The 23,641-nt window shown below is 41.7% G+C and overlaps 1 protein-coding gene across 1 annotated transcript in view; it reads right to left on the bottom strand.

Moving 5' to 3' along the window:
- Positions 1-23,641, bottom strand: part of Utrn (utrophin) — a 507,673-nt gene that overhangs the window by 124,094 nt on the left and 359,938 nt on the right. The window contains exon 53 of the mRNA XM_059272738.1: positions 23,221-23,377. Within this exon, the coding sequence (XP_059128721.1) occupies positions 23,221-23,377 (157 nt within the window). The remainder of the gene's footprint in view (positions 1-23,220; positions 23,378-23,641) is intronic.

Here is a 23,641-nt window from a genome sequence, read left to right as displayed (position 1 = left end):
TAATTAGACGCCAATGAGCTGTTTTGTATACAAAGCTACAAAGTGGCATCAAGTTTCTGGTATCACGTGACTCATTTGTGAGCCACCTCAAGTGAGTATAAGATAATCTAATTGGAATTTTTCTATGTTAATGACCTTATATTTTTACTGAAAACAATCTTCCTTCCAAACAATAACATGTTTTGGTAAAGATGTGAGGAACTGGACCCTCACGGGCTATTGAGAGATGGAAGAATGGTAGACTTTAGTTTAGTGGTTCCTTAAAATGCTAAACACAGAGTTACCTGTGCCCTAGACATCCCACACCTAGATACACCCAGAAATAAGACATCTGTACACATGAAAACACACATATATGTGCTCATAATAGCATGACATCCCAGCCAAATGGAGGGACCAACCAAACACCCATCCACTGAGCAATGGCCAAAAGAAATGCAGCAGATTGGCACAATGGATCTTAGCAAGGAAAATGAGTTACAGACCGATACAGGCTACCACTGGATAAACCTGACAGATGTGCTCAGCGAAATGATTTAGAAGAAAGCCTACAGTGTGAGAGTCCATTACCCCAGCCAGGTCCTCAGAGGCAGGAAGTAGATCGGTAGTAGCTGCCTAGGATTTGAAGCTTGAGGGGGTGAGGTAGACTGGGGTTCTTTTTCATGAAAATAAACTTTATTACATCGAGTAATAAATGTATACAAGATACAAATGGTTTTAGATGTTTTTTTCCAGATGTTTTGAGCAGCTTATAGCAAATGTGGAATCCAAATCTACAAAAGCTCCCAGTACAGAAATTCTGGGGATGCTTCTGAGGTCAGGTAGTTTGCTCTTTCTTCTCTACTTACAACTTGTGCTCTTTTTTTTTTTTTTTTTTTAATTTGAGATTGACTTCAAAGCACTTAGCCACACAAACGCTTAATCAAAGCAACTCCATTAGGCGAGTTCCGCACTGGACAGCAATACAGTAACCTACTAGGTAAATCATTAAATCCTTATGCACCAGAGGGCCTGAGTCCTGGAGCTTATGAATAGCAACAAGTCAATCTGGGCGGTCTTAGGGTTTCTATTGCTGTGAAGGGACACTGTGAACACAGCAACTCTTATAAAGGGAAACATTTAATTAGGGTGGCTTGCTTACAGTTCAGAGGTTAAGTCCATTATCATCATGGTGGGACACGGCAGAATGCAGGAAGACATGGTGCTGGAGCTGAGAGTTCTACATCTTACAGGCAACAGAAAATGGTCTAACTGGCAGTCGCTGGAGCATAGGAGGTTTCAAAGCCTACTCCCACAGTGACACGCTTCCTCCAAGGCCACACCTCCCAATAGTGCCACTCCCCTTGGGGGCCATTTTCTTTCAAACCACCACAAGGGTGATTGATGCAAACAGTAAATGTATCCAAAGGAAGATTGAAGGAAGACACTGGTACTTAAGGGCAAACAATAGTTTGCTCTAAAGGAATTTCACAAGCACTTTTTAAATCAATGCTGGAAGGAAGGAAGGAAGAGAGAAAGGGCGGAAGGGAGGGAGGGAGGGAGGGAGGGAGGGAGGGAGGAAGGAAGGAAGGAAGGAAGGAAGGAAGGAAGGAAGGAAGGAAGGAAGGAAGGGAAGAGAGTTAGGTCATTCCTAACTAATTAAAATGCATATCTTAATTAACTACAAAATATTTTTCCAATTTTTGAGAGTAAAGGTTCGGAGTTTAGTGAACCATGACAGGGAAAACAAAACAAAACCCTTAGTTATTATTAGGGGACAGGGTGGGTGGGGGATTTTATCTCAACAGGAGAGATGAGCCGTAACACCCATCTCATAGAAAGATGAGGACCTTTTGAACTAACAGAGAGGCTAGGATCTGACAGTAAGGTCTGCTTTGGCCACGCCCTCCAGAACCAGCCCTTGGTTGTGAATGAGGCTTTACTTCAGTCTGCCCACAGCACTCTCACTTGCTGCATACCCATCTCCAAGCTCTTTCCCCAACTCTTGGATGATGGCCCAACTCTGCGTGTTCGCCCTGAGATACCCGGTTTACAAGTTTACGAGTCTGACTTGTAAACTATCTACCTACCCTAAATGGCGTGGACAGAGGATGCAGTCTGCTCGGGCCACCGAGGCTTCGGCAACAACAAGGCCAAAGCTAAGGCTGAACTTCTTGTTCCATTCTTTTAAAGGTAATGAAACGTTAAATTTAGGAATCGATGGTGCCCACACAATTCAGTAAATATAGCAAAAGCTGAACCATACACTTAATGGGGTAAACTTAACGATATGCAAGTATCTTGTTCTTAAAGTAAAAAACATCATGAAAAATCCTGCAGGTAATGTTTCTTTTCTAGTCTTTCTCATGTAAATATAAAACATCTATATGTGTGCGTGCGTGCGTGCGTGTGCGTGCGTGCATGTGCTTGTGTGTGTGTGTGTGTGTGTGTGTGTGTGTGTGTAAGCAACAGTTTATCTCCAATGTTAAGCATATTCGGTAAGAAAATGGATCCTCTCACTCTCTCTGGAACACTTCCTCCCTGGGTAGGTATGTTCCTGTCCCTACATTAACCTGCGAATGAGAATACAGAGCTATACTCCATCACTTGATTGCTCCATGACAGGAGCAACCATGTCAGCTTTGGAAGAAAGCAAAATCCGTCATTCCAACAATCTTGTACACAGGACAAGCAGGAAGGAGACCAGTGGATTGGGAATGGTAATATCCACTACTGTTCAAAGAAGCCATTTCACAGGCCGTGAGGCATGTCCGAGTGGGCGCTGCTTAGAGACAGGTGAAGTCCCGCCAAGTGAGGAAGGATCAGGGATGTTGCTTTTGTGACAGTGTTGTAGACACCGAATCTTTGTGTTTGCCAGGAGACATACCTGGCAAACATGTGCTTCCCTGTGTTGCAGACACCAGGTGGTTTTGCCACCCAAAACTTGGCCACTAAGCTGGAAGCATACTCATGTGGCAACTTGTCACACTGCCTATGACACGTTCCATTGGCACAATCACCATTCATGCTAAATTGATGATTAGTGAAGCAGGGTTGGAACATGAGGAGTTAAGAGGGGAATAATGTCTTCTGCAAGACTGGACAAGTTCCCCAGGAAACTGATAAAATTCTCAAAGGTCCAATTACTGCACAGCAGGTTGTGTCCTCTGTCCCGTCCCCTGCTGTCAGAGGAATCCACTGCCTTCTGTCATCAACATGCATGGAGTATGTGGACCTCACTAGATAGCTCTGCCGCTAGAATGATGAGAGAAATGAACTACTTTTCCTTATAAATTGTCCAGTCTCCGGTCCTCTGTTCTAGCAAAAGCACATGAACTAATACACAGTTCCGGTAAATACGTGGGAAACCCCTTAACACTCTCCAGGGCAAGCCAGTGTAAAGGGAATTTTCAGCTTACATGCAGTAGACAAGACTCAACTGGAACAAGAGAGGAGAGAACTTCAAAATAACTCGAGGTAACTTCAAAAGGAGATGCAGAAACTGGAATTTAAAACCTGAAAGTTCTAAAATGTTTACTAGACCCCAGACCCTCAAGAGTCAAGGGTGGTCAAGGGAGAATACAAAAATTATTTTGTGTCCATAAAAAATAAATGGGTACAATGCTCTCCGCTCATGAGAGACCGAGGCAGGAACACTGAAAGTTCCAGGCCAGCCTGGGCTGCAGTGACAATCGGTCTGCAGGGGAAGACATTCTGTGTCTCCCAAGCTATGGAGCTAGCAAAGTACGCTGGGGCTTTCCATCCAAGTCAGAAGGTTAAAACACCAATTAATCTCATACTGAATATAAAGAAATAGGTTAGACATGGTTGCAGATCATGCGACACTGTCAATCTAAAAAGAAAAGAAGAATGGCAGAATGTAATGATCGCCACCAGGCTTTGAGAGGCGCAAACAGGGCATCAAGAACCCCACTATGAACAAAAACACAAAGCATGGAGGAAGGAAAGACGGCGTCGCAAAAATACAAGTCTCTTAAAAGCATGTACACTTCTCTTGTTTCTCTTCTGGTTTTTTTTTTTTTTTTTTTTGCATTTTTTCTTGTGTGTGGTATATGCATGTATGTGTGTGTGTGTGTGTGTGTGTGTGTGTGTGTGTGTGTGTGTGGTGAATGTGTGTGTGTATGAGTTTGTGTGTGTGAGTGTGTGTGTGAGGTGTGTGAGTGTGTGTATGAGTGTGTGTGTGTGTATATGTGTGCTTTGCATGTGCATAGGTGTGTGTGGATCAGGATCCACGTGTATGTGTGGGAGCACGCATGTGGCGGTTCCAGACTGAAATGAGGCATCATTCTTGATCACCCTATTGCTCTCCCACCTTATTCACTGAAGCATCATCATCTCTGAATCAAATACTGGGCCAACTCACCAGCTTGCCTGTGCTAGGGATCCCCTGTCCCCTCTTTCTGAGGCTGAAATGTCAGAGGGGCAACCATGCCCACCTGGCAATTACTTGAGTTCTCAGGATCCAAACTCCAGTGCCCATGATTGCCAGACAAATGCTTTAACTGCTGAGGCACCTCCCTTTGAACTTTTCACGTGCAATACGTGTTTAAAAGACACCTGAAGCTGGTCGGTGATGGTGCACACCTCCAGCACTCGGGATGATCTCTGTGAGTTCGAGGCCAGCCTGGTCAGGACAACCAAGGCTACACAGAGAAACCCTGTCTTGAAAAGATAAAGAAGCAAAAACAAAAACTTACCTGAATGAGCTCAAAGAAAGAAAAACAGAGTGAAGCCATCTAGTCTCTCACATTGTGGCCTGTTTCATGCCTTTTGTGTGCTTACGGAAACAGAGCCTTGATGAACACATGAATGCATGAATGTAAGCATCAGAACTCTGTCACCAATGTCACAGATTTCATTCCTACCAGAATGTCTAGGAGCCTTTAAAAGTGCCATCCCTCCTTCCACCTGACCTCCCTGAGCATTTAAACAGCGGGGGTGGGGGATGGGGGTGGGGGTGGTAGCTACTGCTATTTCCCAGAGTGCTAAGCAGCAGGATGCCTAACACCTGCAGAGATTCTTCATTGTGGCTTAATGATCAGGGAACAATTCTTGCCACACACTCAAACTTAGTGGAAAGGCCAGGGATTAGAGAGTCAGGTGGTATAAGATGTGACAGGCTTGGTGGAGATCAGAAACTGCCACACATCAATCACAGCTCTTCCTTTTCATCCAGAGCACAACTCAGCGTGGTGTGATTGCCAAGTTGATGCTAAGCAAAGAGTGATTTGGTTATTCTCGGCAGCAGCAACGCATGGAGGCTGCAAGTCTCTCCCTAAGAAAACAGGCTTCTAGAGGGCAGTGAGGAACCTCTGCCATCCCCTTCTGTGCTGAACTTGGGATCCATCACACTGAGCTGAGTCAGGGGCAAGCAGCTTCTTAAGTGGTGCACCACCCACTGTGATACTGGCCCCTCACCACATGCCTAAAAAGATTAGAGCCATGGAAAGGAACCACTTGCAGCATGAACTGAAGTGAACCTTTCTACTTTTTAAGTTGGTTACCTCATGTATTTTGTTACGGCGGGGAAAACTCACTAACACACCAGTCCTCTCGGCAGGAAAAACTGAAGCTAATATTTCTTCTAATGTTCAAGTCATCTAATTAGGAAGAATGTGAAACTTTGTGATTCTCCAAGATTAAGCTGAAATATTTAGTACATATAAAACTATGCTGCAAGACATTTAGATTCTTAGAAAGAAGAGAAATAAATTTAGTATATGTATATATGTATGTATGTGTATATATATATATATATATGTATGTATGTATGTATGTATGTATCTCTGCCCCTGTAACAACGAAGTAAAGCTATCACAGGTGATATAAATAGAAACTTCTTCCCCCAACAAGTTCAACAAACCATGGACAACTTTCTTCCCGCCACTCTGGACATGGCTAAATCAGACACATCCCCCAAGGAGAACTCTTCATTCTTTTTGAAAGGGGAGAAACTTGGATCAGACCTGTAGCATCTGAAAAACGGCTTCAAAAATTCCCACACCCACTGTGAAGTCCCAGAGTTTGGGTGTTAGCCATGAGAGTCCACAATCCCAGGAACAGAAGTGAGAGATCACAGCAAGAGAGTATTTAAGCCGGGCGGTGGTGGTGCACGCCTTTAATCCCAGCACTCGGGAGGCAGAGCCAGGCGGATCTCTGTGAGTTCGAGGCCAGCCTGGTCTACCAAGTGAGTTCCAGGAAAGGCGCAAAGCTACACAGAGAAACCCTGTCTCAAAAAACCAAAAAAAAAAAAAAAAAAAAAAGAGAGAGTATTTAAGCGCTCCTACCTTCTAGAGGGAAGGAATTCATTAGATCATTTGGGAAACCCAAGCTGGCAATCTACAAAGCCATGACTGTGGTCACCTAGAGTGAAACAAGAATTCCACCCTTGGGGATAGAGCCTAAGAAAAGGAACCAGAAAAAAAAGCTACAAATAAAAAAAAGTATCCACTGCAACATCATTTATGCCTTTAAAATTCCGAGAACAACTTAAATATCCAACACCTGGAAATTATTTAGATCCACGATGGCAGGGCCACACTAGGAACCGTTACATAACACTGAAAAATTACTATGATATGACAGCCCCGGCAAAGTGGGGAAATGAGCCGGACAGGAATCAAAAGGTGAAAGGTGAAACAGAAATTACACATCCCATTACAACTGGGGAAGGTGCATAGGCAAGATGGAAATAAGACCATGCAAGTGTGGTTGCTGTGGAGCAGGAGTTCTCAGCCTGTGGGTCCCACCAGGTTGGGGGTTGAAAGACCCTTTCACAGGAGTCGCCTAAGACCATCGGAAAACACATATTTACCTTAGGATTCATAACTAGCAAAATCACCGTTACGAAGTAGTAACAAAATCACTTTATGGTTGGGGGTCACCAGAACATGAGGAACTGTATTAAAGGGTCGCAGCATTAGGAAGGTTGAGAACCCCTGCTCTGGAGGAAGATAATGGCCAGGAGTTTGTTTTTGGTTTGTTCCTATTTACTCACTCTTTGCAGTGTGAGGGATGGACCCTGGAGAGAATTTGCAAATCTGGTAAAACGTTCTACTCCTGAGCTATGACCCCAGCCAGGTTCCACTTTTATTGTGAGGCAATGTCTCACTCCATTGTCCAGGACGGACTTAAACTCCCTGGGCATTGTATCCCAGGCAGGGTTTAAACGTAGATCCCCCTCTTCAGCTCCTGAAAAGCCCAGGTTACAGGCTTGAACAACCAAGTCCCAGTTGCTCACCCCTTCGTAACATCTGTAATGTATTATCTTCACGATTGAAGATTATAACTAAAAGAATACCTAATAGAGAGTTCATTAATCATTGAAAAATTACTATTTTAATGTAAAATTTTAAATTAATTTATTTTTTCTATTTACATTGAGAAATAAAAATGTATACGTCTATCTCACATATTGTTTTATTTTGAAGTAATTAATACACTGCAGAATGGCGCATCCTGTATTATCTCTGGCACTTACAACTTTTTATAATAATATTTATAATATACTCTTTCAACAATCTTTAAGAATGTTATTAATTATAGTTAACATTGTTTTTAACTATCGTCACCATTGTTTTTAATTACAGTCATCAGGCTGCACAATAGAACTCAGGAGCAAATTAGTACCTTTAAATAACATACTATCAACAATCATATATGTAGGGGCTGGAGAGATGGCTTAGTGGCCAAGCGTGCTTGCTGCTCTTCCAGAGGACCCAAGTTAGCATACCAGTACCAGCATTGGGTGGCCCGCAGCTACCTATGACTCCAGTCCCAAGGCATCTGCCAGTATCCATGGGCACCTGAACTCATGTGCACATATCCACAGACAGACACACATATATACACAAACACACAATTAAAAATAAACCTATATAGAAAAGGAGAATATATGTATTAGAAGCCAATGTTTCATTTCTATAGCACTACACACAACTTTTCCACTGTTTTCCTTCAGTGATTCCTCCCAGGCTAGATTTACTTATAAAATGAGATTCACAACAATTACTGAATCAGAGAGTCCATATGTTTAAATTCCTGTGTTCATTGGAGATCTTAATATACGTAGTTTTAAAGCAGAGCCAATATTTAGTTTGAACGTATATACTCACAGGGTAAAAGGGAGCATACACTGAGGCAATCTGACAGCATTCAGCACAGAAGGGAAAACAGCAAACCATATTCCAGAAAGTGTCTCAACACCCAAAATTTGTCGGTCCACTCCCTCTCAGCTCATATACAGAACTGTCCCACTCCTGAGTTGAACAATTCAGGGAACATGAAGACAGGGAAAAGGTAACTTCTCAACTGGGGATGGGGGCACACACTTACACTCTCAGTACTAGGAGGCCACTGCAGGGGCAGCCACACATTCCGTGCCAACATGGACTGCACCGCAAGAGCCTGACATGGAAACAAGAGAACCCTCTTAACTAACACATGTTAAAACATCAGTGTGCTGATGAGCTGTCTTAGACTCCAAATATCCCATGTAATTACCACAGAATTATCTCTAGCTGTTGATGAAAGATCCTTGCTTATATTGCTAGGGAAAGTATCACTCTTTGTTAAAGATTCAGTTACTTAAAGTAGAAAAGGGCTGAGGCTACAGTTGAGTTTCTAGAGGGCTTGCCTACCATGCTCAAGGTCCTGGGTTCAATCCCTGGCTCAGCATAACATAAGTGTGGTGGCACACTCCTGTAAAAGCACTTGGGAGGCAGGGACAAGGGGATCAGAAGTTCAAGGCCACCTTCACTGACACTGCAAGTTTCATATTAGCCTGGTATACATAAAGTGAGACATTGTCTTTAAAAAAAAACAGTATATAATATATATACACACACACACACACACACACACACACACACACGAAAGTGTTTTTAAAATGTGCAAATGAACAAATCAAAAATATTGAATAGGCATAAAGAGACTAAAAAGAACATCCTACCCAAAGAGGTGTTCCCTTAGGTATATTTCACTCAGTTGGCAGTCAACCAATCTTCATTGAGGATATGGAAATGTGGGTACAAAAGAATAGGAAATAATGCAGCTGGAGGACGAAAATGCTAGAACAAAAAAGGGAGATAAGAACGGCTGCTAGGATAGATGTTCCGTGGGAAGGTGCCATTCTGCACCTTGACAAGCAACAGAGTTAACTTTGTAGACTCCGGGAAAGAGCATTCTAGGACCCAGCATGGTGCTGTGATTGAAATCACAGCAAGAGACCAGCATGGCCTAGACCAGTACACAAGAAGAAACAGCAAGCTCCGAGATGAACATCGTGTGCACAAGGGAGGCAGAGGGGACTCATACAGGCCGTGCGTGCCTTCCTGAGACCAAGTCTTTCCTGCAAAATTTGACTTATTTTAACAGGAACATGGTGGCTGCTGTGCTGAGAACCCCAGAGACAGATGAATGGTAACAAGTGGCCAATTCAGAGTCTGCATCTCGAGGAGAGAACTTAGACTCCCTACAACATTAAAAGAGAAAGATGGGATTCAAGGTGATTTTTTTTTTTTTTAATTTAAGCCACTGAAATCACACGTCTACCAAGTGAGATGGAGAGGTCTGAGTAGAATGTTCTAGAGGCCAATACTGCAATGCTTGCTGCTTGCCCATATCATATGCAAAGATTAGGGTCCCTGGAGAGGTGATACATGAACACATTCATACATTTGGAAGGGGCTGGCTTGCAGATAGTCTAAACCCAGTGAAGACTGAGTACAGAGAATGGCATGACATGGCTCCTAGTGTATCCTACTTTCTCAAGAAGTTTGAAGATGGACCAGAAAGGGAAAGAGAAGGAGCTGCTGTGAGAGGATGAGGAAATCAGGATGGCATGGCACCTAGAGAGAGGTCAAGTGCAGAGGGAGTACAGGGAACAGTGAGCGAGTCACCAGGAAAGGCGAGGACCAAGTGTGGGCCACAAACCAAGACTCGGCCAACACAAACATCCACAGCAAGTTACGTCAAGGGCACATGACTCAGTGTGAGGACCACCACGGCTGAACAGCTGACTGGAGGAGATAGGAGATTCCTACAGTAAGTTTTGACAGTCTTTTATTATTTTTTTATAACATTCTGGTTTATGTCTGTCAAAGCACATACATAAATGTTCTTGATCAGATCTAACTAAAACAGCAAACTCCAGTGCAAAATGAAACCACAGGGCCTCTTATCCAAATATTAGGAATTCCAAGATAACAGCAAGGCATTCAATGAAGCCTAGGGACCCTTCTGAAGAGCTGGCCCTGGTGAGGGCATATGGAGTACTTGAGCAGCTGACTTGGACATGGGGCGTCTAAATTGGAGCAGGTTAGAGCAGTGTTGGTACAGCAGGGTTCTTTAACTTTTGCTTCCCAAAAGAACTTCACTGCTTACTGGAGAATAGAATCAGGAAAAAAAAAAAAGGTACAAACATAAGGAGAATCTGCTAGAACATAATTTATTCCCTTTCCCCTCCCAACTTGCTTTCAAAGCTAAATCAGCATGTCTGGATCTAAGTCATTTTGTATGATAGCAAAGAAGGGCAGAGAGTCGTTAAATTTGATAGCACTAATAAAACTACAAGAAAAAAAGGAGAAAAACGGGATTATGTTCCATTGGTATGCAGACAAAATTTTTTTTTAATTCTCCTTCATAGTGCACAGTGCCGTAAAAGTTTTGGCTAATGTCCCTAAATGATCAGTTAAATGTATAAATTCATTTTGGTTCCACCCCACTGACATCAAAAATAAAGGCTAAATCGGAATACTAAGTATGAATGCTGAAAGCAAGACAGGACTCTCCAACTTCTCCCAGTAATAAACCAGTCTTTCAGCTGCACTGTTGAACACACATGCATGCATGCATGCATGCACACACTCACGCACGCACGCATGTACACACACACAAACACCTCTGCATCCCTCTAATTCAGCAAATCTATTAGCACTGTCTCTCATGCATCTATGCTTCCTGACTGTGCCCGTGTCCCTACTACAGGGCTTTTGACAGTGACCATCGTTACTTCTTGGCAAACCCACTCCTGCTACCAGGCAATGAGTCCTGTAAAAACAAGGCCCCTCTAGTGACAGATGTATGCTTACTGCCTAACACAGGATGCCAACCAGGAGACACAACATGGAAAGGAGAACTGAACTGCTAGATACAGGAAACCAACACTAAGCACCATAGATCCAAGAACTGGTTCATCAGGAAGCGGCTGGTTGGTTTCATAGAGGGCCAATTCTTGCCCAAGTATGGTCAGTCACACACTTCATTTCAGTGGTTCTCAACCTTCCTAATGCTGCGACCCTTTAATATAGTTCCCCATGTCGTGGTGAGCCCCAACCATAAAATTATTTTCATTGTTACTTCATAACGGTAATTTTGCTACTTTTATGAGTTTGTAATGTGAATATGTGATATGCAGCATATCTGATATGCGACCCCTGAGAATTGCTTTATTTCATCACCAGATCGATAACTATTAAGCTTCCTTGCGCCCCTTTAAGTATGCATTCTGTGAGCCCTAGCTCTTGGGAATGAGGCTTCGTCTATGGCTCCCAAGCTCAGAAGACAGGACCACACACAGTAAAACTGCTGACTCAGGCTGCACATCAGTAACTGCCCTACCAACAGACAGGACACTGTGTGCTGTGTGTTTCTGAAAAGGAAAACAGCACAGCTGCAATGGTCAGAAGGGCACTTGGAATTCTTCTTTTTAATTCTAGAAACCGGGGCTGCAGAGACCGTTCAGTTTGTGAAGTGCTTGCAATGGCCTTGCACACACGAGGACCTGAGTTTGATCTCCAGAATCCACTTTTTAAAAGCTAGGCACAGTGGGACATGTGCTTGCAGCCTCAGCACCCAGGAGGGAGGGGGAGCTACATGGGGCCTTGAGGCTCACTGGGCAGCCACCCAAGCTAATGAGACTTGGCCAAAAAAAAAAAAGAAAAGAAAAAGAAAAATAAGGATAAGAAAAAAGAGAGGGAGGGAGAGAGGGGGAGGAGGGAAGGAGGGAGGCAAGGAGGGAGGGAGGGAAGGAAGGAAGGAAGGAAGGAAGGAAGGAAGGAAGGAAGGAAGGAAGGAAGGAAGGAAGGAAGGAAGGAGGGAAGGAAGGACATTTCCAAGGACTGATGCTCAAGTTGTCTGACCTTTACATGGACGTACACATAGTTGTGTGTATACATGCAGGGGAGCTCCTCAACTCAACTAGAAAATGACCAAATTACTACCATAGAAAAACCTCATAACACACAGCAAGGCCTCGATATTACAGGCTTATAGGCAATCTCAAATTAATAGGAAAACCACACCCCACACACATGCAAATACACCAAGCCCAAATTTAACAATGAGGCATTGACATTTTATTTTTGCTGTAGTTTGTTGGTTTTTTGTTTTTGTTGTTTTTTTTTTTTTTTTTTTTTTTGAGAATGTAATGTTGGCCAGCCTGGAACTAATGATGTAGACCAGGCTGACCTCAAATTCATAGAAATCCACCTGCCTCTGGCTCCCGATGCTGGGTTTAAAGGCATGTGCCACCACACCTGGTGGAGGATTAAAGACAATATTAGAATCTGTTACTTTAATGAGCAAATTTTCTTATGTATCTTGGCAATTCGGTTTAAGCCCCAAATGTCCTGGTTCTTACATAATGAGGTCTGGATATAAGAAATTAAATTGAGTTAGGGAAAGGGCAAAGTAACCCTGAGGGAAAGACACACACTAAGAAATTATACCTGAATCATGCAATTTAATCATTCTTGGTGATTTGCTTTTATAAAACCAACATGCATTTTATTGGGAAAAGAGTGTTAGAGCTCTGATAATTGCCTCTGCATAGCTCAATATTTACATTGCTATGAAAATAAAGTGTAAATTGAATATTAAAAACTGCATTTGCAACTGTAGGCATATTTAGAATATCTGACTGAAGTTCATGGCATTGTATATTAATGCTATACACACTATAGGTGCTTTATAAGAAATCGATGACTGGATGACATGTTCTTGATAGTGAAATTGCATATAAAACATCTGCAAACTCAAAAAAAAAGAATAATTAACGTCATTGATGGGAATGTTCAGCAATCTTCATTTTACAAGCCACTAAAACAGCTATATGGTAATTATTTTAATATTTAAAATAATTAAATATATACTCACATAAGAAGTAAGTATATATTTAATTATATATACTAAATAAGAGCATGATTGTGTTGTCTACCCAATCTGTAAAGACTGGAATATGACTTGTAAATAATTCAACAAATTAATACTACATAGGAAGTAGTGGAGGGTCTGTGTGTATGCAAAACTGTTGGGCTGTGTTAGATAGTAAATAATAGGTATTAATAAAGTTTTATTTCCATGAAACAGTTCATATACTCTATATAGAATTAAGACAGAAGTGATCAAAATCATCAACACATACTGTGGTAGTTAGTTTTAAGTATGCATTTGACATAGTCTAAAATCCGCTTGGAAAAGCATTTCAATGAGAAATCACCTACATGAGGTCAGTTTGTGGACATGTCTTTGGAACACTGTCGTAATTCCATTAATTGATGTGGAAAGAGTCAGGATAAAGTGGGTAGCATCATTCCCATGGCTTGGGTTTTGAACCCCTTAACAGTAAAGAGAGATGAGCAGTAAGCATGCTTGCATTAAGCCATTTCTGTCTCCTCTTGATTGGGGCTATGATGTGACTCCCTTGACATCCTGTCCCTGAAGTGATGGACTGTAACCTGGAACTGTGATCTTAAATGAACCCTTTCTTCCCCCAAGTTACTTTTTAATCAGGGCATCTTATCACAGCAACAGAGACAGAAATAATGCACAGACTCTGAGCAATTCCCAGAGAAAACACCTGCCGTCACACACTGAGCATTGTACCTTGTGCCCAGTCACAGGCCAGACAGTTCATCAATAAGCCCAATAACATTACTGTTAATAAAACACATCTTCAAGAAAACTACAGGCATTCAATAAAGAGTACAAAAGGTTCTGAGGTTCCATGTTCTAGCATTTATGCTAAAAAAGGGGAGGATTCCCATCCATGGATGGCTCATATCAGCAAGGAGGGAGAGGTTCTGAGCAGGCTTTGCTCTAGGCCTTCCTTCCTGCTCGTCTCTCTCCACGCTCATCTTCCTGCAGGCTTTGTTCCATTTCTCCAGGAGGACCAGCCTCATTAGCTACTTTGCTTCTTTTGCTTTGTGGGCTACAGGCAGTTGTCATGTTTGGGAGCCCAGATACACTATGGGTGGCTTTCTGCTTTTTAATGTCTTAATCTATAATTGCTAGATGTTTGAACAAGGAGTGATTTAAAGCATGATCCTATACTACCTTCCTAACTGGAGATCTGGGGTCAAACTTTAAATGGATGGTATTTCTTTAAGATATATTCAAACAAACCACAAGCACAAGATCTCTGGGGAACACGAACTATTAAAATGTATCACAGAGGTGCAGAGGCCAAGTTTTACTGCTTTGGGGATATAAGTATTAACTTTTTAACATATAAAGCATCTAGTAAATAGTATATATGGGGCACAGGTGGTGACGTAATGGTATTGCCATTATCCAATGCCCTCTAGCCTCTGTGGGCAAATGCATGCACATGGTGTACATACCAGCAAGCTGACACACATATTCAGATTCATGAAAGTAAAATAAATTAGTCATTAAAAAAACAACTCCAGTGGCTATTGTTAAGTGAATACTTAAAGGTCTGTATTATGGTGATGAGTTAAACATGCAGATGGGAACTAATGAGGAACTGAAGAGGTTAGATAATGGGTCCTTCAGGTTAGATTACATAGCTACAGAGGAGAGGGAATAGAGAGCAAACCCAGGCCTACTACCTAGACCCACATGCCAGAGCTCATCAGGATGCACCTCAGAATACTGGATAGTACCCCAAAATCCATGAGATGTGCTCTCATAAAAGTTCAATCAATTCATATGTACAAACTGATGATAATATAGGTAACAAATATATTTGTTTTATATGCAATTACTTTATTTAAATTATTCAAATGATTCCTTGGCATCAGATATTGATAGTGATGGATACACTTAATTATCTTATGTGCAACAGCTGTGCATCCACTCGAGGCTCAGAGACACAAGCTTTACTTTTTAAAAACGGTGTAAGGTGATAACACTGGTGATACCATTTCAAAGCCAAGGTGCCTGTCTGACTAACATCGGCATACATGGTATTCAGGTGCATCCAGTAGATGTGCCTCTTTATTTTGTCTACAGTGAATGTACATATGGTATCGCTTTGTAAGCTGATCTCTATATGCCATTCAAAATTTATTTTTAGGAAATCATTTTTCTTGGAAAAATTAACAAATCAGTGTTTTCATTTGTCTCTTTAAAAATGTTCCATTTTGTGGTGGTGCACACCTTTGATCCCAGCACTTGGGAGGCAGAGGGAAGGGGATCTCTGAGCTTGAGACTACAGAGTGAGTTCCAGGACAGCCAGGACTACATAGAGAAACCCTGTCTTGAAAAACAAAGCAACAACAAAAAAATCATTTTGTAATATCTAGACATCAGATATTATGTCTATTATTTATTTATATTGATTAGTATTATCTCATTGGAAATAAAGTAATTCAGACCTGTGAACTCATTCTACCTGTAAGACCAGAGAATGAACTCGAAATCATATACCACATCCCCCTATTTCTACATGTATGAAATTGCCAAACAGTCAACTTAAAGACACACGTACACACACACAAATCAAAATCAAGGGAAAAAAAGAACTCCATCTTATTTTAGGGGAATTTTATAGAACTGGAAAATCATGCCTAAAGTAAGCATAATGCTATTTAAGGTACATTCTGATTGATTCTAATTATATACTTTTAAGCTAGAAGGCTTAAAAGTTCTCTGAAGTTAGGAAGATTTTTTTTTTAACTTTATTAAGACTAAAGCCTAAAAAGCAGGTAATCAGGAAAAAAAAGACTTGAACTTTATATTAGAAAAATCTAAAAGAGCTAAAAATAACCTTGTTTCACTATGTTAAAAACGTATCTGTGAAAACATTGTTTAAAAAAATCATGTTCTGCTTGAAGCTACATTGCCATGCTATTTTAAATGAAGACCGTTCTAGATCCTTTAGAGGAGCCTGGAAATAAATGTGCCCATGAACTCAAAGTCTATGTGCAATGTAAGAACAAAGATGGAGGATGAGGGAAACAAACGGTGATGGCAGACAGCCAGAGTCCAGGGCGAACAATGGGAATGTGCATTTCACAGTTCTGCTATAATCCGTTTCTCAATGCTCTCTCACTACACGGAAAATGGAAACACACAGGCTGCCCCTTCCACAAAACTTCCACGTGGTCAGGGGCTGTGACTGGTCTCTGCACCAGGGTCTTAGAAACTACCAAGCACACGGAAGGAATAGGATGAGTATCTGCTGGAAATGAAAGGGAAAGGTAGAGGCCGCTGCTGAGATTTCATCAAACCGTGCTGTGTTTCCATTTTCCTCTGTGCAGTGAGCATGTCCTGGAGCCCTTGGGGTTCTAACAACCAGCCAGTTGAAAAGAGAGAGAGAGAGAGAGAGAGAGAGAGCGCGCGAGCGAGCGAGCTGCTTGGCAACACACCTGGAAGAGACTCACTTAAGGACATCACTTGCCTCTACTGTACAGAGACCTCTCAGACGATTATGAATGGTGGCGTTCCACAAGAACTACAGACAGGTATTAAGACTTGATTGCATCATCCTCCATAGAATCATGTGTTTGGATATTTGGTCATCGGTTGCTGGTTATGCTGTTTAGGGGAGTTCTAGAAGCTATGGGATATGCAGCCCAGGAGCAGGAATTGGAGCATCCTAGGACAGCTCTGTTTCAGACCCAAGCTCTCTGTGTGATGCAAAATCTTGGTTTGTTAACTTGACACACTTCGGAACTTAAATGGAGGAAGCGTCTCCATCAGATTGTCATGTGGTCGTACCTGTGGGGGCTTTTCTTAATTGCTAATTGATGTAGGAGGACCCAATTCCCTGCTCATCCTAGGCAGTTAGGCCTGGGCTGTAGAAGAAAGGCAGCTGAGCAAGCCAGTAGGCAGCCCTCTTCCTTGGTCTCTGTTTCAGTTCCTGCCTCCAGGTTCCTGTCTTGAGCTCTGGCTTTGGCTTGTCGTGGTGGATGATAGATTTGCAACCCTGTAAGCCTTTCCTTGTCCAAGTTGCTTTGGGCCCATGTCTTATCACAGCAACTGAGAAGCAATCTAGGACAATCTGTTTACTCATCTGCTGAGATAGAGAGAAGCGAGCTGCTCATGCTGCCACTGCCATGGGCAGGAACCATTACGAATGTTGCCATACCTTCCCTGACATGAAACTGAGCGTCAAAACAAATCCTTCCCCCAATGAGTCATTTTTGCTAGACAAGAAAGTAACTACCCCAACAAGTAACGTATTTCTTTAAATTATGCTATAATTGTACTAACGCATAATGATTATGCTCTAATTCTAATCACGTGCACTTATATTAATGTAAACTAATAATAATTATACCCATCTGCACCATATGTATAATTACATAATTTCAAAAATTACCCTTGGTTGTTGGGAAAGAAAGCAGCTTTTGACAGAATATGCATAATTGAGTAAAATGATACACTGCCCTATGGCACTTCACATTTTTGAAAATTATTGTCATTCACGTTATTCCATTTGGAATCATTCTGCAGAGGAGTTAGGAGTACTCAACATGGCTTGAAGGTTTATGTTTCTCTAAAACCTGCACGCTAAGATTCTTACTTTAGAGCTAGAGCAGTGGGAGAAGACAGTCTATGAGAGCTCACTAGATCATGAGGGAGGAAGCTTCAAGCATGGAATTCGCCCCTATAAAAAGAAGCCCTTTCCACCATGCAAGGAACGAGAAGGATACTCTCTGAACCAGAAGCAGTCACCCACCACCAGCCATCAAATCTCCCTGTTTCTTGATCTTGGATTTTCAGCCTTCAGAACTCTAAGAAGTAAGTGACTGATGTTTCCCAAGCTAGCCAATTGGCTATATTTTATTAACACGTCTAAACTGACTAAAATAATACTATTCCCATTTCGTTTGTGTGAAGAATGAAGACTGGGTAAAGTCAGTTCACATGTTCAGAGTCACCCAGGATGGCAGTGCCAAAGACAGCTCTGAAGTGAAGGTATTCTTCTCCTTTCAGCTCAAGGCCCCTCCCTCTTCTCCCATCTCCCCAGAAACGATGCCTGCTCACATCTCTCCCCCACACTACCACACACATAAGCGGCCAGCTGCAACAATTTAACCCACTCCAGTGCACCCCGAACCCCATGTCAACAGAGTCCCAGGAGACTGTCTACCCAGCACACTTGTATCTCACACCAAGGAAGGACTCAACACACCTCTAATTTTCACACCTCCACTCCCAACACAATAGTGAATGGCACAACCTAACGAGAAAGTATGGAAGAATCAGGCTTTTAGCCTTAATGTTTTCTCCTAAATTTTTCCTTCCTGTGTAGGTCACAGGGGCAAAGCCGGATGTGGTATCAAGCAATACACTTATAAGCATATGACAGCCACCCTGAGTGAACCAGCGGCAATGACCAACACAGAATCTTTACCCTACGTGCATCCACACTGCTCTGTATCATCAGATTCCACATATTCCACAGCAAAATCGATAACTGGTGATTTGTTTCTATTAAACTCTATGAGTTACTTTTCTCCACAAATGAATGCTATTAATTTAGTAGAAATGTGTTGATGTATATAGTATTAGTCCTTAAAATAGTTTAATGTTTACTTTTAACCCATAGCGGAAGGTAGATAAAGAAACGTATAGAGTAAAAAAGTGGTAGCGAGTTGACTAGAGTATCACCCATCAATTTAAGCCAGGAGAGTGACACTCGAGAGAATAAAAGCAGATGGGGCAGAAACAAAAGCAAAAGCATGAGAATGTATTCGTGGTCCTAGGAACAACGCTGGTACAATAGTTCAACACACGTGACCAGAATCAATGTTTAAAATAGCCTTTTTAAGAGCATTGACTGCTCTTCCAGAGGTCCTGAGTTCCCAGCACCCACATGGTGGCTCACAACCATCTGTAATGAGATCTGGCACCCTCTTCTGTATACATAATAAATAAATAAATCTTTTAAAAAAAATAGCCTTTTTAAGTTAGAGTCCTAGATGGTGCCGCCACGACTCTTCCTTCTCGTATTCATCCTGTTGACAACTGGCTCCCCCTCTTCTTCGTTTTGAGAGGGTATCCACACAGATGACCCTCTCGCTACCTTAGCTTCTCAGAGCGCCACTTGTTTTCACCCAAGGCCCTTGCTCCCCACCCTCTTCGTACAAACCAACAAACCACACTCAGAGGACTATCATTAATAGTAACACCCCCCCCCCTCGACAACGCACTCCGTGAATATCCTTTCTTTATCTAACCCCTACTGTCTTTACAAGTCACCCACACACACACAAATTGTGCAACCAGAACAACCGCTCAGCCCAATCACTTAGCTTAATCACCAGCATCAAGCCATCCCATAATGTTGACCTGTCTTGTTGTGGAAAGCTTCCTAGGTTAAATTACCCACTTTCAGATTTTATTTTCTACCTCTGCTCTCTTCAAATCTATACATCTTTTCCCTCCTACCCCTACCCACTCCCCAGCCTAGTGCTGGGGATTGAACCAAGGGCTTTGTGAATACTAGGCAAGTACTCTACCACTGAGCTACATCTCCAGCCCTCCTTCTTCTATTCAGTTAATGATCTTGCTTTCCATTTCACTGATAACACTTTCACATTTCCAAACTCAAGTCCATCAAACCATTTCTATCCACGCCTATACATTTCATGTATTTTGCTATTGAGATGGTTAACTCTCTGTAGTCCTACCTAAAACCAGCTCCCCAGCAGTTGAATGGGCCCTATCTAGTCATTTCTCCATCAGACCTTCTTGCTACGTCATTGATTTTTCTCTGCTTTCCAGAGTCATTTCCATAAGCACAGAGAATTATTCTCCATCTTTATAAAATGATGACTGGATTGCATATTCGTCCTGCATCTGCTCCTTCATACTCTGCTCTTTCTTGTAAAAATTTCTCAAATAAACTTCTGTATTTCTGCCTGTACTCTCTCTGGAGTTTACTCTAATGATGCTACAGACTCCACCACGTTACTAAACTCACCCTTGTTCAAGGCAACAAGCCAGCCTTCAGGATGTCCGGTGTTCTGTTCTCTTCTTGATCTTTAGCAGTATTAGATCCTTGTTTGCACAATGCCCTCGGTACAGTACTCTGCTTGGTATCCTAGACTCTGCTCTCTCTGGGTTCTTCTGCACTGCCATCCCAGTCTCAACTTCATGACCTGTAAAATCCAGGTTCCTCGCTGCTCACTCCTTATACTCCATTTTTTCTATCTATAATCACTTCCTACAAGGCTTCATCCAATCCTGTGGCTGATCTATGCATTACAATTTTTTTTCTCTGACTGTGACCTTTCCCTTAACTTCAAGTTTACATATTCCACTTCCTAATGAGCATGGACAGTTTATCATGTTAAATCTCAAGGTCCTGACTTACCTGCCCTGTTTGTTCCTTCATTTTTCCCATTGTCTAAATGAAACTTCTGCTTTCCATTTACTTTGTCCAAAAACTTCTGCTCTGTGACAAACCTCAGTCTTTCCCTTTCAACCCCTGTATTCAATCCTGCAGCCACCAATCCTGTTCTTCTCTTTCTAAATGTATTTAGAAACCAGCTGCTCTTCATTCTTTTTACTGTTATGCCATCTCAGTCAAGAACCAGGTTTTGAGTTATTTGTTCATTTTTTTCTGATTTATTCATTTTTATTTTATATGTGTAAGTGCATAGATGCATAAATACTACAAGCATGCCTGGTGCCTATGGAGGCCAAATGGAATTGAATCCCCTGACATTGGAGTTAAGTATGGATGGCTGTGAACATCCATATGGGTGCTAATAACCAAACCTGGGTAAGTGTTCCTAACCCCTGAACAATCTCTCCAATATCTTCATATATTTATTTTTGTGGTTCTGGGGATGAATCAGGAGCCTTGCACATGATGGAAGCATTCCACTACTGAGTGATACTCCCAGCTACAAAAACCAGGTTTTTGTACAGCACTGACTCATCAGTGACAAGCAGAGTATCCAGTGTCTATCTGCCACTCATAAACACTGACATTATTGCCAGCATCATTATCCGCACTGTCTTGATCATGTCAATGCCTGGGGCTAAAGTGTTACAGCAGGGTAACTCATGAAGTACTATAAGACAGAGTGTGATAGGCTCTAAAGTCAGGCAACACCACTGAGAGGCACAGACAAGAAAACAGTCAGGACTGAGTAGGAGGGCCAGTGCAACTATTGTGCTGTGGCCAAGGTTCTGTGAGGAGAGGAAAATGACTTCATACCTAAGAATTGGGCTTTATTCAAAACTAGTGAGACATGGTCACCAGCAGGATCTACTGAACACGTGGAACACTAAGTATTATTAGAAAAGCTTGGTATTATTTGATTTCCTTACCAACGCCTGAAATGCAGGCAGGAAATAATCATAATACAGAAGAAAGCTGAAACAATACAAAGAGAGCCAGGCATGGAGAGTAAACCTTTAATCCCAGCAATCAGGAGGCAGAAGCAAGAGGATCTCTGTGAGTTTAGAGACAACCTGGTCTACATAGGAAGTTCAGAACTACATAGAGACTCTGTCTCAAACAAACAACTAAAAGAAAAAAAATTCTGTGATTTTTGCAAAGTCACTAATTTATAATCCATTATTGTTGTCGATTTTAGACCAACAATGTCTCTGTCTTTCTATTTCAGAGTTATCTCTCCATCGTGTTCTCTTTCCACTGAAATAGTAATTTTATTCACTTAGCACAAGGGTCAGAATAAAATAAGATTCAAGGTCCTGTCAATATCTGTTAGAACATCTTATTAAATAGATGGTATCTTGTACCAGGAAAGCATATATTAGTGTTCATCTGTTATGGGAACAGGCGCATAATGTTGTATTAAAATGTACAGACTTAGAATGAGAATTGGCACTGCATATGAGTAGGAAAAACACAATAGAACTAAATGATATGCAATATATGAGAAAATAGTACAAAAGGATATAAATAAAGTAATGGAACTCAGACTCGGCAAAGATACAGCGCTGAGGGAAATGTCAGATGAGATTTCAGGATTAATTGTTCATTCATCAGAATAAAAGCACAAGTGCTTTTTTTTTTTATAGGAATGGCTATCTGTGCAGAAGAAAATGTAACTTAAAGAAAGATAGAAGTTTAGGGAACTAAAACATAAAATGAACTTCATTTCATACTGTGGTCTTCGTTTGATACAGGACTGAAATCTGCCCTACAGTTTTTCTCTTTTATTTTCGATAACAAGATGGTTTCAGGTTTAGTTGTTTGTTTCAGCCTCTTGCAAACTGGCAAGTGCTCTACCATGGAGCTATATCCTTAGAACTACTTTGTAATTTCATTTCTGTATTTATTCATTTACTTGAGATGGGGGTCTTGGTATGTCGCCTTTGCTGGCCTCAAACTCACAGAGATCCACCTGCTTCTGCCTCCTGAGTGTTGGAATCAAAGGCATACCAGCACCCCACTCCACTTTGTAATTCTTTCTGACAGCAGGACTTCTGCACGTATGGTTAAGTTGCAGTCGGGCGCAGCAGCGAGCACATCCCTGCAATCCTACCACTCGGAGCCTGAAGCTGAAGGATCAATACAAGGTTGAGATGAACTCAGGTTACATGGTGAGTCTGAGGTCAGACTGGGCTACAAAGCAAGATCCTATCTTTAAAATGCATGCACGTATGCATACATTCATACATGCATGCACACATCAAAATAAAGGATAACTTGTAGTTTGAAGTATTTTCCAATACACTGATATCCAACGAATTCTATTAAAAAGTTAGATGAAATTCATGATAAACTAGAAACAATACTCTGCTTTGGACAGCTGTGCTATGAAAGTTTTTAGTTAAATATGAACAAATCATGGAACATGAAACAAACAGAAGCAAAGAATATAATTAAATAAAATGCCCAGATATCGACAACTAGAAGTCAAAGAGGGGAAAGCTGTGGTAATTAGTTTATAATTCCATTTTTCTAGAACTTCGTTCAATTTATTTACCAAAATTGAATTTAAAAGAAATAAATAAAAAGCGCCCGGTGGACAGCACACTGACCTTGCAGTGGTCATACTGAAGCTGTAAGGCGGGAACGTCCCCTCCAATGGGCATCTGTTTCTTAAGCTCTTCATCTTTCATATTTAGCCATTTGATCAGGTCTTCAAGAGATGCCAGCAGCCGGTTCCACTTCTCAGCACTGGCCTCCAAATGGGCCCTGTTGACAGACAAAGATGACCATATGAAGAAGTGTCAGTGGACAGTTACAACTGAAAAACGATACACACTCAGGTGGCCTAAGTGTGTCCTGTGTGACCAAATCACACTCCCTTCCCCCCAAAAAAAGGAAGACTGACTCTGGGCACAGAAAACATACCCTGTGAGAAACAGTTATATCAAAAAAGCTCTATTATCCAGGCTATGTCTATACTACATTAAATTACAAAGCAGGTTCTGATAGCTCACATACACTATATACATA

The sequence above is a fragment of the Peromyscus eremicus genome, chromosome 8b, assembly GCF_949786415.1.
Source record: "Peromyscus eremicus chromosome 8b, PerEre_H2_v1, whole genome shotgun sequence".
Taxonomy (NCBI): Eukaryota; Metazoa; Chordata; class Mammalia; order Rodentia; family Cricetidae; genus Peromyscus; species Peromyscus eremicus.
The sequence above is the reverse complement of the archived record's forward strand: the minus strand, read 5'-3'. Positions and strand labels throughout refer to the sequence as shown.